This window comes from Typopeltis vanoorti, chromosome 11 (assembly GCF_054136105.1).
Source record: "Typopeltis vanoorti isolate ZY-2024b chromosome 11, IOZ_Tvanoo_1.0, whole genome shotgun sequence".
NCBI classification, from domain to species: Eukaryota; Metazoa; Arthropoda; class Arachnida; order Uropygi; family Thelyphonidae; genus Typopeltis; species Typopeltis vanoorti.
In genome coordinates this window covers 51,384,301-51,400,654 of record NC_143559.1, presented here as the reverse complement: position 1 = coordinate 51,400,654, position 16,354 = coordinate 51,384,301, and the positions used below count along the sequence as shown (strand labels likewise).

Here is a 16,354-nt window from a genome sequence, read left to right as displayed (position 1 = left end):
CTAATCTGAATATTAGTTGTTTTTTATTCATTTATTTATTTAAATTCATTTAGAAAGAAAAAGAATACTTTAAAATTCCTTTGAATAAATTTCATACAAAAATATGCACAATATGAACTTAATTGAAAGAATCACAATTTTCTGAGTCAAAAATAAAACTATCATATGGAGGGATAGGTGTTAATTGTTTGCTAGTAGAGGATTCTGGTGAAGCAGTTCCAGTTGATCAAGTGGTCGTGAAGAAATCAAGCTTCGGTTGCCTTACACCTTGGTGCTGCTTCCTTATTACTGTAGATCTAAATTCTCTAAAATGTTCATAATAAGGAACCGCATCAGAGTCTGATGATGATTCAATACGACGTATGATGTCATCTATACGTTGTCTTATAACAGACAAATTAGGATGAGATGCAACTGATTCTTCGTCTTTATCATCATCGTCCTCTTGTTCTCTACGAAGAACATTTTCTGCAATCTCTACCTCAGAAAAAAATATGATAGCCTGGATCACTTCATCATTCTGAGTTGCATTTTTGTTGCCAGTCCTCAGAAGAGTGTTCCGAAAATTAGATGCCTGAGAAGTTGTTGTCGTACAACTTCTTCCATTGCCAAGGTATTAATCTTTTCATATCTTTCCACACAGTTTCTAAATTGAAGATAGCAGATCTGATGTGTGTGCATGCAAATTTTGAAGTTTCCTGGTGCCTTTTGTTTCTTCTGTTTCTTCCTAAACAACCATTCTCTTCAAAAAACTCCTTCTTATACAACCTCTTACATGCAATGAGTACATCTTGATCCATCAGCTGTATCAGTGAAGTAGTGTTAGGAAGCAAAAAATATTTAATTCTCCCATCCCTGCTAAATTACCATTAGGATAAGCAGGTGCATTATAAACCAGGCATTTTTTGAGTGAAAAAATATCACCCGTAACTGGTTCATTAAACCTTTAAAGCACAAGCTTTTAATGTCTTACCAACTACCATAGGCATAAGCCAATGCAAGCCATCGGCATTTGCGCAAAATGCAACTGAACATCACTCATTTATTTAAAGTTTATTTTTCACTTGATTAGAATATAATAAATTTAGTTTAATCCTTTATCCAAGTGTGAGCAAACAAAGTTTGCGTCTGAAAATATCTTCAGGACTGGGGTAAAGTGGTACAACACCAGGGCGACTCCTTGCAAAGGTGGAGTAAGCTACCAACACTCCTATCTCAGTATCTCCCATAATGCAAAACACATCTCCTTGCAGATATGTCTAATGTTATGCATTAAGGGAAGGGCCACTACCCAGACTGGTTTCGACCTTTATTGAGGTCTCTTCAGTGGGAGCCAGGCCCAAGTGGAGATACCAGCCAGAAGCAAAAATGGTGTGCCACCTTTTTAATAAATTACTCTGGATTTAGAGAAAGATGTTGAAAGTTTATTTTTCACTTGGTTAGAATATAATAAGTTTAGTTTAATCCTTTATCCAAGTGTGAGCAAACATTGACAAAGAATTAAGAACCCTAACAGTTATATGTTTAGCATTTGATTTCTGATAGACAAATTTCTCACTACAGTCGATTATTTGTAGATAGTGTCTTATTTAAAATGGACATTTGGATAAAGGATTAAACTAAATTTATTATATCACTCATTTAGTTTGCAAGCCGAGGTGCTTGTTTCCTTTGTAAGCCTGGGTATTTTACAGCACAATAAAAAAAAAAGCCCAGTCTTGTCAGCATTATAAAGTTGTGATAAAATGAGACCCTCATTTTTAATGAGGTCATTTAAATATTTTCTGAAAGGTTCAACTTGTTCTTCATCTGCACTTGAAGAGTCACCACTAGCTCTTTTATTAACAATGCCAATATGCTTTTGAAAATGTCACACCCATTTGTCAATCCCCTGAAGTTTTGAGCTTATATGCTTAGCAAGCCTTCATTAGCTGACTTTAATTCAACACCACTTGAGTGCTGCTGAACAAACCACTTGTGTACTGCTTCCTCTAGGTTTTTATCTTTGTCTGCTTTCATATGTTTTCCACTGCTAAATGTAGAAGTAGTTCTTTTAGAATAACTTTCTACATTGTATTTTAATGTAGTCTCCTTAATAATAAATTTAGTCTAATCCTTTATCCAAGTGTAAGTAAACAAACTTTGCACCTGAAAATATCTTCATGACTGAGGTAAGGTAGTGCAACTCTGAGCAAAGGTGGACCAAGCTCTCATCACTCCTTGTCTCAATATCTCCAATAATGCAAAGCACATCTCCTTGCAGACATGTATACTGCTATGCATTAAGGGAAGGGCCACTACCCAGACCAGTTTCAACCTTTATTGAGGTCTCATCAGTGGGAGAGGTCATATTTACCTATAGGAGTTGTCAACAGATGTACCACTTTATTATTGAATTACTCTGGATTTAGAGAAAGATGTTGGAAGTTTATTTTTCACTTGGTTAGATTATAATAAATAAACTTCCAGCAGTCTCCTTAAGTTTTTTGCAAATGTCTGAAACTTTTTTTTTTTTTAAATTAATTTTTATGGCTATTTTGCCTATTTTTCTTGAGGAGTACTGCTTTTATGATGTCATCAGCTTTTTACTCAGGTTTTAGGACATTACTGATGTTTTAAAGACAGATACATGAAGAATGTAAGGAAGGAATAATTTTGGACATTTGTAGGATGTTCCTAGTTGTCTTCTTATTGAGCAGCAGCCGGTGTATGGCAATAAACATTTATATTACAATTGACATTTATATGCTGAAGTATGACTGAATGGAAGGAGGGGGAGGTTGGAAATGTGGAGATAGAGATGTGGGAGAATTGCAGGTAAGACAAAGGTATGTGAATTTAAAATTTGCAGGGTATGCTTCTGTTCAACAGCATATTTCTGTTTTCCCTGTATTTTGTATTCTGTTTTTCTTTTGGTTATTATGTTTCTTATTGCTTATTTTTTATTGTTTATTGTTTATTTCTTAAGTATTGTTTTTATTTTTTATTGCTTTTTTTTCTTGATGCTATAAATGTCACACACATTTACAACGCCCACCACCTCAATCAGTTCTATTTTTTGTGCAACGCTCAAGTTAACACATTTAAACTTTACTTTTATGTATTTATTATAAAATATGTAAAAATCACAATGGAAGAGACAAACTGCACTAGACGACTAACAGTGTTGATATGCACTGCTATTAAACCTCTCCCTCACATAGATGACATAATACCCTGAACCCAACACTTTCTAAATTTTTTGTCCGTTAAATCGAGGGCCTATTGTATATCATAAACCTACCTTCACAGGCCAGTACATACAACAAGACTGCACATCATCCATCTTAAAAATTTGGCATAATCAAAACACTTCTTAATAGAGTACATGTAGCCTGATCTTCCACATGATCTTAAATAGAACTTGAATCCAATTAATTATCCAGTAGAATGGCTCAGTCTAAAAGAAAATCCAGCACATCATTAATACAAGCAATTCATTCCTAAGAACTCTGATTCCATACCTAGAATCACACTCCCGTACATTATTGCAGTCTTTTAACTAATTTCATGGATCCTGAAAAACATATAACTTGATGAATACTTTTTTTCTTGTCAATAAACTCTTCTCCACATTACTTTCCATGAAGGATATGCAATCTCCTCTTTCTCTCTCAAGTGTTTATCAGGTTCCTTGTGATCGTCTTCTCTCATACCTTGCAGCCTCTTTTCAACAGGATCTTCTGTTGAAGAGGCTGCAAAAACATCGATCCTAGTATTCTCTGCAAAACAAACCCAAATGGTCTGGTCTAGCTCAGTACAGATTCAAACACTAACCACAGAATGTTCTAGTTGAAGACTGATATTTTATGTTGAGTGCTTATTCACGGAGGATGTCATAGTGCTACTACATCTGAAGTTATCATCCTAACTTGGACTGGAATGATTGTCTTTTTTTTTATCAGAAACTTTGGAAATTCTGATCCTTATTGTTTACAATCAATAAGGATTAGACTATCTGCATATACAAGTCTGATCCACATATACAATAAGGATCAGAGTTTTTTTTTTATTTTAATTGTATATGCAGACCAACTTTATATCTACTGTATTAACATATCATTTGTATCTCTCTTGAAATCCATTGTTATTTTACTGTTTTTGAATTGTCAGTTACACTGAAGATGATATGTAAGTTTCAGATTGAAATATTTGGTTATATACCTTTATTAATAAACTTTCTAATGTCTAAATGTTGAAAGTTTATTTTTCACTTGGTTAGAGTATAATAAATTTAGTTTAATCCTTGCGCCTGAAAATAAAGGTCGAAACTAGTCTGGGTAGTGGCCCTTCCTTTAATGCATAATGTTAGACATATCCGCAAGGAGATGTGTTTTGCAGGAGATACTGAGATAGAAGTGTTGGTAGCTTGCTCCACCTTTGTAACGAGTTGTCCTGGTGTTGTACCACCTTACTCCAGTCCTGAAGATACTTTCAGGCGCAAACTTTGTTTGCGCACACTTGGATAAAGGATTAAACTAAATTTATTTCTAATGTCTAAATGTTTGTTATATTATTTTTCTGTCAGAAGTTCCTTTAAAAAAAAATTGATGCAAGCTGCACTGATAGTACTTATTTTTGCTCTGCTCCTTTCCCTTGTTCTCCTCCACATATATACTGAAATAGTATTACTTCCAAGCCTTCATGGTGTCTTCAAGATGCATTCCAAAAGGTTAAATATGGACTATAATAACTGTTGTACCTTGCTTTGAAGACATTCAGTATTGGAATACTCGCCAACCATTCTGTCAATGCACTCATTCACCACTTGCTGGGCAAAAAATCTCCTTTTCATCTCCTCACTGAAGTGACCTTTGTACAGTTTCCATGGGTGACCTCTCATTCTCCCATCACACATTACCCTGTGCAGCAGTTTTCCTGTATTTATTTGATAGGTTCCACTTACTATATGTCTTACTCAGAATCTCAAGACAGTTATTCACCTCTGCTCTCTCTCCAGTGTTACATTATCACCCATATAATCAGGTCACTGGATCTCTGTATAGAAATCCAGTTTGGCCTGATTAGTGCCTTATATCACCTCCTTATTCATATTTGTTAGGGTACAGCACATTATAGCAGCATTTTCTGGGTAATGTTTACAACTTTTGCGATGTGTTCCCTGAACTTAGGTTCCCTATCCATCCACCAAGATCTCCAAATTCCTTGTCATCACCTCCTGAAGCAAAGCAAATCCTCTTACAACATATCAGAACTTCCTGACATTGCTCTTCCTAACTTAGCATCGTCAGCAAATAATTGAATATCTCTGTTTTACTACCTTTCTAGGACTTCTTGTAGAGACTTGTTGACCAACCAAATCAAGGACACTACCAGCTCTTTTGCATATTCCTTTCATATATATTATATGATATCCCATCCATTCCCACAGCCTTATTAACATGAAAGCTACTTAATATTCTTGAACTGTCAATCTTCTATCCTCCTTCCTATTTGCTAATCAACGTTACTTTTAACTCTCCATATAAAATGACCAACAAAATATTCAATGAACATTTCCACTCATACCTGTGTTCAGTTTCGAGCAACTGAAGTCAGTCTTCACCCTTTCTACTACTAGCAACATAACTAGAATTCTCAATAGTTTACTGCTTCAGTCAACCTCTTTTCATATGCCAATTTCTCCTTCCTCGCTACACTTGTCACCTTCCTAGTCTATGCCTTATACTCCTCATGCTGCTGAGGAGTACCGTGTTCTTTATATCTCCTTCATAACATTCTAGTTTCTTTTAAAAATCGAGACATAATAAAAAGAATTCATCATAAAATAATATTTTATGATGAGTCACGTTTAATTAAACGTAAGCGATTCTGGTAATACAATAATATTTTATGAACATCCTCTTTCTTAGATGCATAATTTCTCCTGCATAATTCCATGGTTCATTCATTTCCTCCCTACTTTATTTACCCACATAAACTTAGGAATACAATCTGACATTGCCATAAGTAACTAATTTCAGACTAAGTCCTAGGCACTACTAATTTCTCTCCCCTTCAACTGATCAAACCTTGTGCATAATCACCATTTAATAGTGGTTCCTTAAAAATCACAGTCCCCAGCTTTTGTTCAATGAAAGGATACAAGTGCTAAAAAGCACTTGTATCCTTTAATTCATCATCAGGGATCTCCAGGGAGTCAAAGGCTCATTGAGAGAGGCCAGTCATCACCCACACTAGTTGCCATATCTTCTCTTAAACTCATTCAACCTGGATTCACTCACCACTTTAACTGGCAGTCATTTCTGCACTCACGCTCATTTGTCCTGGGGGGGGAGTGGCTAGACACATGCTTGATTGATTTCCCCTAATATTTCTAGTTTCCCTGGTTTTGCATATCCATACTCTCACTAAAAACCTTTCTCCAAGCATCTAACTTCCAAACCATTGAAGTGCAGTCGTTTGTCCATCAAATTCACTCCACACATCTATAAACTGAACACTATTCCCCCTGCACAATCTTCTTATTGACATTAGCAATCATGGCTCTCTTCTCAATTCTCTCCTGTCATACTGAGGCAGCAAATTCACAATCTTCACTTTCCTAGTCTTCATTTTTACTTCTACCAACTCTTTCATATCTTCTCTCATATGCAAAGGTTCCATAATGTAGAACAGGGCTGTCCAAAGCACTGCCCGTTGGCTGCATTTTGTGTGAAAATCAAAATGTGTGATTTGATTTTCACACCCTAGCCTTCAAAATTTTCACACATACGTGATTTCACATATACGTGAAAATCAAAACCCACACCTGTGGGATTTGATTTTCATGAGTGAAAAAATAAAATAATTTGAATCGAATGTGTATTAGATATTTTAATTCTATCACTAATCAATAATCTCGATACTGATAATTTTATTTGGCATTTTTACATCACTATATACCCACGTGTTTTTCAAATATTAGATGTGTAAAAGAAACGTTCTTACAATGTTTTGTTCCAACGCGCATGCTCCGGTCGCTAACGAGGAATGTGAGCGCACAATTAGTGTTGTTTGTTTGTTCAGCTTTCGAGGTTGTGACGCTGCTGTTCACCAAATTTCTAGTTACGCATTGTGATGCGGCCCTCAGATAAATTTTTTTTTTCTTATGCAGCCCTTGGATTACCTAAGGTTGGATAGCCCTGATGTAGAATATCCTTGAAGAGTGTTTTAGTTACAAAAGGTTCTTTGTCTCCTAGACTCTATTTGAACTTTTATAAAAATAAAATCAAAAACGGCTAACCGGGGAGGGGAATCTCTGAAATACTTCCTGAGCGAGGCTCATGCTGATCTCTCACGAGATCGAGAATGAGGTATTGGGTTGGTGTTGGGTAGTGAATCATATACATGTAGATGACTGACATATATTGGAATTTGTAGGGTTGGAAGAAGGGTGCAAATTTCACAGATTTTTTGTCTTGTAATTTTGTGAACTAAATATTGGAAAATGACTTGACAGTAAATTGGGAGATATCTATTGCTATCTCCTAATATATATAAGGATATATGATAATTTAAATAAAATTATCATATGTGTTTTAAACATATAGTGTGGTGTTAGTGCAGGTCTCCAATGATGAGTCTCCAGAATGTGATAATATAAAATATCTGTATCGATCCACATTATAGAGTAATGCAGGCTTTGATCTGACATTTATTTTCAGCCACAGTACTTTGGGCTTCGCTTTCTTTCTAAAAAAGGCACGTTCTGGTGGGTAGATCTTGACCGTCCTCTTAAAAAGCAACTTGACAAATATGCCCAGGAAGGATTCAACTTGTATCTTGGTGTCATGTTCTTTGTTTCTGATGTGCATCTTCTTCATGATGAAATTTCTAGGTAAGAATTTGCAGAATATTGTTTTTCTTCTAAACAGATTTCTTCCTAAAAATCTTTATCATATAAAGATGTGTAGTTTTATAACTTAACAATATGGAGCTTAAATAATTGAAATGCAATGTCTGTCTGCTTACCACGGTTAACAGAGATGAACTGAAAACAAAAAATCATCTTGATAAGTGAATTTCTATTGGAGAGCAGTTAGGATGATTTTTTTAAAATAAAATTTTCTAATTTGTTTATGTTACTGTTATGATATATGGATGATTTTTTAATAAAGAATATGTAAAAATGTGTTTGTGGTGCTTGTCTTTTCAATAAAATGTTCATACATATATAATTAAAAATTTATTTTTTGGAAGTCTGCTTTAAAAACAAAACAAAAAAATAAATAACACATAAACATGGCTATTGATTGCAATATAAAAAAAATTGAAAGTTATTACAAAGAAAAGAAATGTAAATGAAAAATGTCACCATGCAACATCAACCAGATGCAGATCCTCTCATCGTGTTCAAAGATATGAAGTGTCATATTCCAATTCATAAACTTTTTTTAGATGCACTAGTTTTGCATTAGTTTGAAATCAGTTCATTAACATCACTTTTCAGTTTTGTTGCACATCGTAACATTTCACTAATTAAAATATATATATATATATTGAATCATTCAAGTTCACTTTTTAATAAGCATTGTTCAAATATTCAGAAATCCCAAAACACACACACAATTATATATATATGTGTAGAGAGTATTTTACCTTGGGTATAATAAATGTTAAAGATATCAAGCTATTTTAAACCTGGTTTTACTCCATTTCCCAAGTAAGCAAACAGACAAACAAGTCAAGTTTGCGCCTGCAAGTGATGCAAGTCTAGCTGACCCTGCACATAGTGCAAGACCAAGGCAACTCATGTAAAAGTAGAATAAGCTCTGATTACTAATCTTAATATTTACCCTTAATGCAAAGCACATCTCCTGGAGGAGATGTATGATGCTTTGTATTAAAGGCAAGGGGCCACTACCCACACTGGTTTCGACCTTTATTGAGGTCTCATCAGTGGGAGCCAGGCTAGAAATACAAAGATTTTAGTACTACAGAGCTTATAAGTATTTTACCAGAACAAGTTACCATAAGGTGTTTTAACCTTATTAAATAAAAATCTCAGGAGGAGATATAAATGTAGAAAGTATTTTACCTTGGGTATAATAAATGTTAAAGATACCAAGCTATTTTAAACCTGGTTTTACTCCATTTCCCAAGTGTTTAATTTTTTCCCAAATATTTCTAGCCTGGCTCCCACTGATGAGAACTCAATAAAGGTCGAAACCGATCTGGGTAGTGGCTCCTTGCCTTTAATACAAAGCATCATACATCTCCTCCAGGAGATGTGCTTTGCATTAAGGGTAAATATTAAGATTAGTGATCAGAGCTTATTCTACTTTTACCATGAGTTGCCTTGGTCTTGCACTATGTGCAGGGTCAGCTAGACTTGCATTACTTGCAGGTGCAAACTTGACTTGTTTGTCTGTTTGCTTACTTTGGAAATGGAGTAAAACCAGGTTTAAAATAGCTTGGTATCTTTAACATATATATTATATATCTACAAGTGCAATATCCTGACTGAGAGTGTCATAACCATAGAAAGTTATTATTATTGCAACTTTTTGCATTTTGGTTGCAAGATATATTATATCATGTTACCCATATAATATATCTCGCATAAAATGAGACAAAAATTGAAGATTTGTTCTTTCTTTCTCTTCAATTGAAAGCAGAAACAAATCTGATTAATACACAAAAATTGGATCAAAATTTCAAGGACTCAAAAAGCACATTGAATGCACATTCTGTTTGATATCTGTCGGCATCTTGTGAATTTAATGCTTTACTGTGACATATATACTTACTGGTAATGAGTGGTATCAGATTTCACTTGTGAACTGGTAAAAATAGAAAAAAAAATTGCATGTAAAAGACAAAATAATATAGATACCTGTTATAATGTATAAATTGTACTGATGGGCTTATATGTTTGCAGTTATCTGTTATGTTTAAATACCATTACAAGAAAAAATAAGATATTTATCGATTATCAATTAGCTGATGTTTTGCTGTATTTCAAACTGACATCTTTTGAAATAACTTGTCGCAACATACTGACTCTAATGATTAGTATTAGAAAGAATTCAAATTGTAATAGGCAAAAGAACTAAAGTCCTATTTTAACACTCTAATATTGCATAAAAATAAGTTTACAGTCCCTCCACATACACACATACTCTCTCTCCTCCTCTTCTTTGGTATATTTCTATTTAGAACATTAGGAGAACAAAGCACTCAGTATAGTTACACTCAGACCTTTAGTCTGGCTGTGCTATATAAATGGTGTTTGTTTGTTTGCCTCACATCACACATATTTGATTTTATGCATTTAAACAGTCAGCACTCTTAAATACCCTTTACAATCTAACATCAAATAACTCTCTCCTTTCTAGATATTAGTCACAAGCTTTTCAGGTGGTTCACCCTCTATCTAAAAAAAAAAAAAACAGAGAGAGAATGCAGGTACTAGTTATGTCTTAAGATGACTGTCTCCCAAATCTTAGGCAAATTTATACAGCCTAAGATTATTTGTTCATACTCCGAATATTTGTTCAGATTCGGAGTATGTTTCAAGGCTTCTGTTGCTTCTAAGAACAATCTCTCTGACTTGTAAAAGCCACTGTACAGTACTTTTGTTTTCTTCCAGTTGATCTTGTTTGCAGGGGTATCGAGGGCTTAGACTGCTAGGCCTGACTTGTCATAGTAATAGTGCTGAATGTATCTTTTATGTTCACTGATCTGATATCCACAGTTCTTCCTATTTGACCATAGTAAGCTTGATAAAAAGTGAGTCAGTTCAGCAGCAAGATGTCATTGGAACAGATTGCTCTCGCTCTGTGGGTTAGCGTTTTTAAGATACTATGCTGTTGAGAAGGGTGATGGTGCGATTGTGTAAATATCTCCCTGTATGTGTGGGTTTCCTAAAAACTGAGAATGATAAAGACCCATCCATTTAGGTCAGGAAGTGACTTTTTTCAATAATTTATGCATCTTATTCTTTTGTGTATTGGCGGGATTGCGATCTTTAATTTTGTATGTTGACTGGTCTTGTAAAAGTATGTGCATTTTGTTTTCATATTGGAAGACATGTGATTAGTGTATCTAGGAAGGGCAGACAGTTATTAGCTTCCAGTTCCATTGTAAAGTGGATTTTTGGATGTTGGCTATTTAAATGCACTAAGAATGTATCCAACGTGCTCGGGCCATGTGGCCAAATAGCAAGCACATAGTCATCATATTGTAGCCAAAGCATTGGTTTGAGAGTGGCTGTATTGATAGCTAGTTTTTCCAGGTGTTCTATGTAGAAGTTGGTAATGGGGGGGGGCATAGCTGTCTGATCTAATTGTTTGCAAATTTTCCCTTTCCAAGTGAAATATCCTGCAAGTATTGTGAATTTAAATAGTTCAAATATATCAGGAGGAAAGTGTGACTTTAGCAGATTAAGGGTTTCAATTAGTGGTACATTTGTGAATAGTGAGGTGATATCAAAGCTCACCATTGTCTGAACTTTTTAAGGTATGGTGTTCTGAAATGCTTTTTAGGTGGGCAAAATATTTAACAAAGGAGGGAGAATTGCTTGTGATAGTGGCTGGTAGCTTAGCTAAATGTCTGTTTATACTATCTACAATAGGGCATAAGGGTGTACCTTGTTTGTGAATTTTTGGTGCTCCATATATCCTGGGTGTTTTAACATGAAAGGGCTTGAATTTGTTTACTGTTTCTTTAGGCCAGGAAGTGACTTTTTTTTTCCAGTAATTTATGCACCTTATTCTTTTGTATGTTGGTGGGATTGTGATGTATAATTTTGTATGTTGACTGGTCTTGTAAAAGTATGTACATTTTGTTTTCATATTTGTTGTGTCCATCACCCACGGTTGTGCTCCCTTTGTTTGCTATTGTTATGATAATCTGGTTATTATTATGTAACTCTTTTAGAGCGACGATTTCCTTATGAGGGATATTATTTCTGAGAGGCTTAGACTCGATTAGGATGTCGGCCACATCAAAATGTATGTTATTGGCTATTGCTGGAGGCAGGTTGTATATTCCCTGTTCAACGGATGCGATTATTTTGGCTTTTGGAACTTGTTTGGGAGTAACGGCAAAATTGTGCCCCTCTGACTTAAAGCACTAATGGCTTCTTTGGGTAAGGTGAGCAATGATAAATTCACAGCGACACGATCTTGTTATAATTGCTCGTTGCTGTGTAGTACTGCATTGTTGGAGATTTTCAAACTTTTTCGGTGTCGATTTTTGATTTTGATTTCTTTTCTAGCTGTTCACATTAAGGAGTCTATGAACTACCCTGCTCATGTGATTAAGCTTACTATGGTCAAACAGGAAGGACTGTGGACACACGCATCAGTGAACATAAAAGATACATCCAGCACTATCACTATGGCTTTTGGAACTTGGATATCCAAAGCAGACCATGTTTTGGATACCCCTGCACACAGGATCAACTGGAAAAAAGCAAAAGTACTTGCACAGAAGCTTTTATAAGTCAAAGAGATTGTTCTTAGAAGCAACAGAATCCTTGAAACATGCTCTGAATCTTAACAAATATGGCTGTATAAATTTGCCTAAGCTTTGGGAGATTGTCATCTTAAGACATAACTACTACCTGCTTTCTCTCTCTTTTTTTTTTTTTTTTTTTGACATAAGGGCACCTAATTAGGATGTTAGTCTTTGTGTTGTTATGATTTTTGTAAACTAGTTCCTTTGTTACACCATGTTGTTGTAGTCACGTGTACTGTGACAAACTGCGTTTTTGTGCTGTGAAGATGAAGATGCTGGTTATAACACCAGCGAAATATCAGCAATAAGTCGAATAAATTATTTACTTTTAATTCTGTGTTCTGATATATACTGTCAAAATTAAACAATATGTACAACTAACATATAATCCTTTCTACACATTTGAAGTAATAATCAGTACTGTCGACAGGGTGTAGCATAGAGGCAGCCTGCCTCACTGCGCATCTTAAAATAAGGATGCTCGTTTAGCCATATTGCGGTAGGGGGCCGTCGCTACACTAAGAATTCCTGTTAATGTTGCAAGTGCGGAAAAAAGTTTTCCCAAGCTTAAACTGATTAAAAATTATTTGCGAACAGCAATGAGCCAAGAAAGATAGGTTGGTGTAGCAACTATATCAATAGAGGCGGACATAGCTTATAATTTAAATTTAGAACAGCTTATAGTTTTATTTTGCGATATCCTCATAGAGCAAACATTTAATTAATATTATTATGTAATTGTTTTGCATTAATGTTTCTCTTGTAATAAAAACAAAATAGCAATTGGAGATTTTCTTATATTTGTCTTATAATCCATCAGGGTGCGATCTAATCTGGCGATGGCCCTATTAGTGATGTACCAACAGCACATCAGTACTGTTGGCAGGCCAAGAAATTTTAGCATATTTTGTCATTTTATTTAATTTTTGTAGTTTTTTTTATTTTTACACAGATTAGAAATCCTGCTCTAGAGACCAGACATTAAGCTTTTCAAGCCACTTGAGATCTTCATTTAGCAGGCTAATGATTTCACACTAAAAGATGACATTCATCTCTCACCTAAAGACAATCACAAACAAGCATCCGTAGTCAGCAGGATTGACACCTACAGCCTCCTGGAGAGTGGGTATGTCAACTCCGCTAGCCAGGCCTGCATGGTTGTTTGGAGCTATATAAGAAGTTGAAAATGTGAATTAAGGTCAACAGACATGAGTTGGAAGTTTAAGATCTCCACGTACTTAGGAATGACATGATGCATGAAAGGAGATGTGAGCTCAGGTAACAAAAGCATGCCTACAGGCAATGGGATAAGAGAGATGTGATGATCCAATGGAGGTTGATAGTGTATTGAAGGAAATAACACCACGTCTGAGTTTGTTTGTTTTTTTAATGTTGGGCCCATATACGAGAGGTTGACTGATCAACCTATAGTACTTTAGTACCGTCTATGGGTAGATTTGATTTAAAAGCCTGTATATTGTAGAGACTGTTCCACAGTACCACAGTAGCAGAGGTGAAGGAGGAGGAAAAGAAACTTGTTCTGTGATTTCAAGGTGTGAAAACTGCTGCCCAATATCCTACTGTGAAAGAATGTTGGGCAGCAGCTGTACATGTCCAATGGACTTAGTAGTGAGTGGGGGAATTATTGATGCTGTTTCAGATGAACATTTCCCATGGAAATATTTATAGAATATACAAATTGCAGAGACCAAACGTCTATGTGAAAGTGAAGGGAGCGAGTTTGTAAGAGATGGGTCATTTATCACTCTAATTGCTCTCCTCTGTATTGAGTCAAGCATTTTGAGGGAGCTTTTAGGAGCTCTGCTCCAAATGTGAGAACAGTATTCGATAGGGGTGGATTTGTGATTTGTATAAGTTTAACAGCTGATCAGAGGTGAAGTAACATCTTTAGCAAAAGAGAAATCCTAGTTTTTTGGAAGCTGAGGATGCAATGGTTGTGATGTGTTTATGCTAGGAGAGACCTGATGTCAGGGTAATTCTGAGAAGAGAAATCATCTTGTCTGAGAATTTGAGTGCTACCAAAAATAATATTGGGGGAAAATGGTTCTTTTTTGTGAGAAATAAGACATAACTGGCTTTTACTAGCTTTGAAGTTGATGAGGTTATCTGAGCCCCATTTGAGGATGACTTGCAGGTCAGAATTAAGGGCAGTGGTGGTTGATGTTCTGTGGGTTGAAGTGAGTTGTGTAGAGTAGGGTTTGTCAAATGATAGGAAGGAGTGCAATGTGCTGTCATCTGCAATACTGTGTATTGGTTTGGATGTCAACTGACGTAGGTCATTGATATAACAGAAGGAAGAGGGTCGGTGAGAGAAATGAAGCTTGTGAGACCCCCAGCATTAGTTGGATGGTGAGAGGATAAAGAACTGTCTACTATCGCGCATAATGTGCGTCCAGACAAAGCTGGCAATCCATCTGCAGAAGTCCTGAGACAGTCCAAATGATGGGAGTTTGCTTAGTAAGCCTTTGTGCCAGACCAGGTTAAAGGCTTTAGAGATATCAAGTGCAACCACTTGGGATTCACCAAATTTCTCCATGGCATTTGTCCAAAAATTGGTGATGTATGAGAGTAGATCTCCTGTTGATTGGCATTGATGGAATCTGTACTGGTGATCACTTAATAGCTGGGCATCTTCAAGGTAGAGTAGGAGTTGAGAATTGATAGTTTTCTCCATCACTTTAGATAGAAATGAGATGAATGAGATAGGGAGGTAATTAGATAGTAGCGATTTTCACCCTTTTTAGGAATGGATTAAATATAGGCCAATTTCCAGGCTTTGGGATATATATCAGTGGAGTAAGAAAGTAAGTACAGGTAGCATGGGATAGGAGTCAGTTTTGGTGCACAGACCTTCAGGACAATTGGAGAAATGCTATCAGGGCCAGGAGACTTTTTTGTGTCTAATTTAGATGACAGGTTTATGATCTCTATTTTGGCAAAAGGCTACAGGGAAAATTGTATGTTGGACAGTTGGAATGACTGGATTGCATTTGCCATTGTCAGTTATGTGTGCATTGGAGCCAAAGTGTGAAGCTAGGAGGTTAGCTTTTTTTGTGGGTGTTGTTACAATTGAGCCATCTGGATATGATAGGGGTGGGAATAGTGTAGGGCAAAAGTTACGACCAATTGCTTTGGCAAGAGACCAAAAAGCATCACTGCCATTTGGATAGGCTGTAAGTTTCTTTTTGCCCGTTCAGATTCTGTTTTTGATCATTTTCTTTCCTCTATTTCGGGCTTCAGTATAGTCATTGAAGGAGGATGGAGTTCTTGATTTTAGCCAGTTGTGGTATGCCTGATTTTTTATTTGTACAGCCTTGGCACATCTTTTGGAGAACCAGGGTTTAGATAGGGGATGGCAGTTCAGAGAAGTGTGGACAATGTATGTTTTCATGCAATGAGGATTACTTTGGTGATACTTTCAGCGCATATGTTTGGATTGGAAGACTGGAAACAATAGTCCAACCATGGGAATGAAGCATAGTAGTCTTGGAGGCTGTCCCATTTGGCACTGCTATAATGCCAAACTACTCTTGTGTCGGAGTGACTGTGTAAGCATTGTTGCATGGGGTAGGAGATGAGCACTAGTTTGTGGTCAGAATTATGCAGGGGGCTCACTACATCACTGGCATAATTTGGAAGGGTCATTGGTAAGTAAGAGAGCTAGGGTATTTGGGGAGTGTTTTGGGTTATCTGGTATTCTGGTCAGCTTGTAAGCAATTTGTCTAAGGTCGTTAGTGATGAAAAATGTTTCAGCATTTCTACCTACAGGATCTGTACAAATGGAAGAGGACAGCTAATTGGTGTTATGGACATTAAAATCACCCAGGAG

The 16,354-nt window shown here is 36.0% G+C and overlaps 1 protein-coding gene across 1 annotated transcript in view; it reads left to right on the top strand.

Moving 5' to 3' along the window:
* Positions 1 to 16,354, top strand: part of Pez (protein tyrosine phosphatase non-receptor pez) — a 350,703-nt gene that overhangs the window by 28,164 nt on the left and 306,185 nt on the right. The window contains exon 3 of the mRNA XM_090400358.1: positions 7,707 to 7,879. Within this exon, the coding sequence (XP_090256484.1) occupies positions 7,707 to 7,879 (173 nt within the window). The remainder of the gene's footprint in view (positions 1 to 7,706; positions 7,880 to 16,354) is intronic.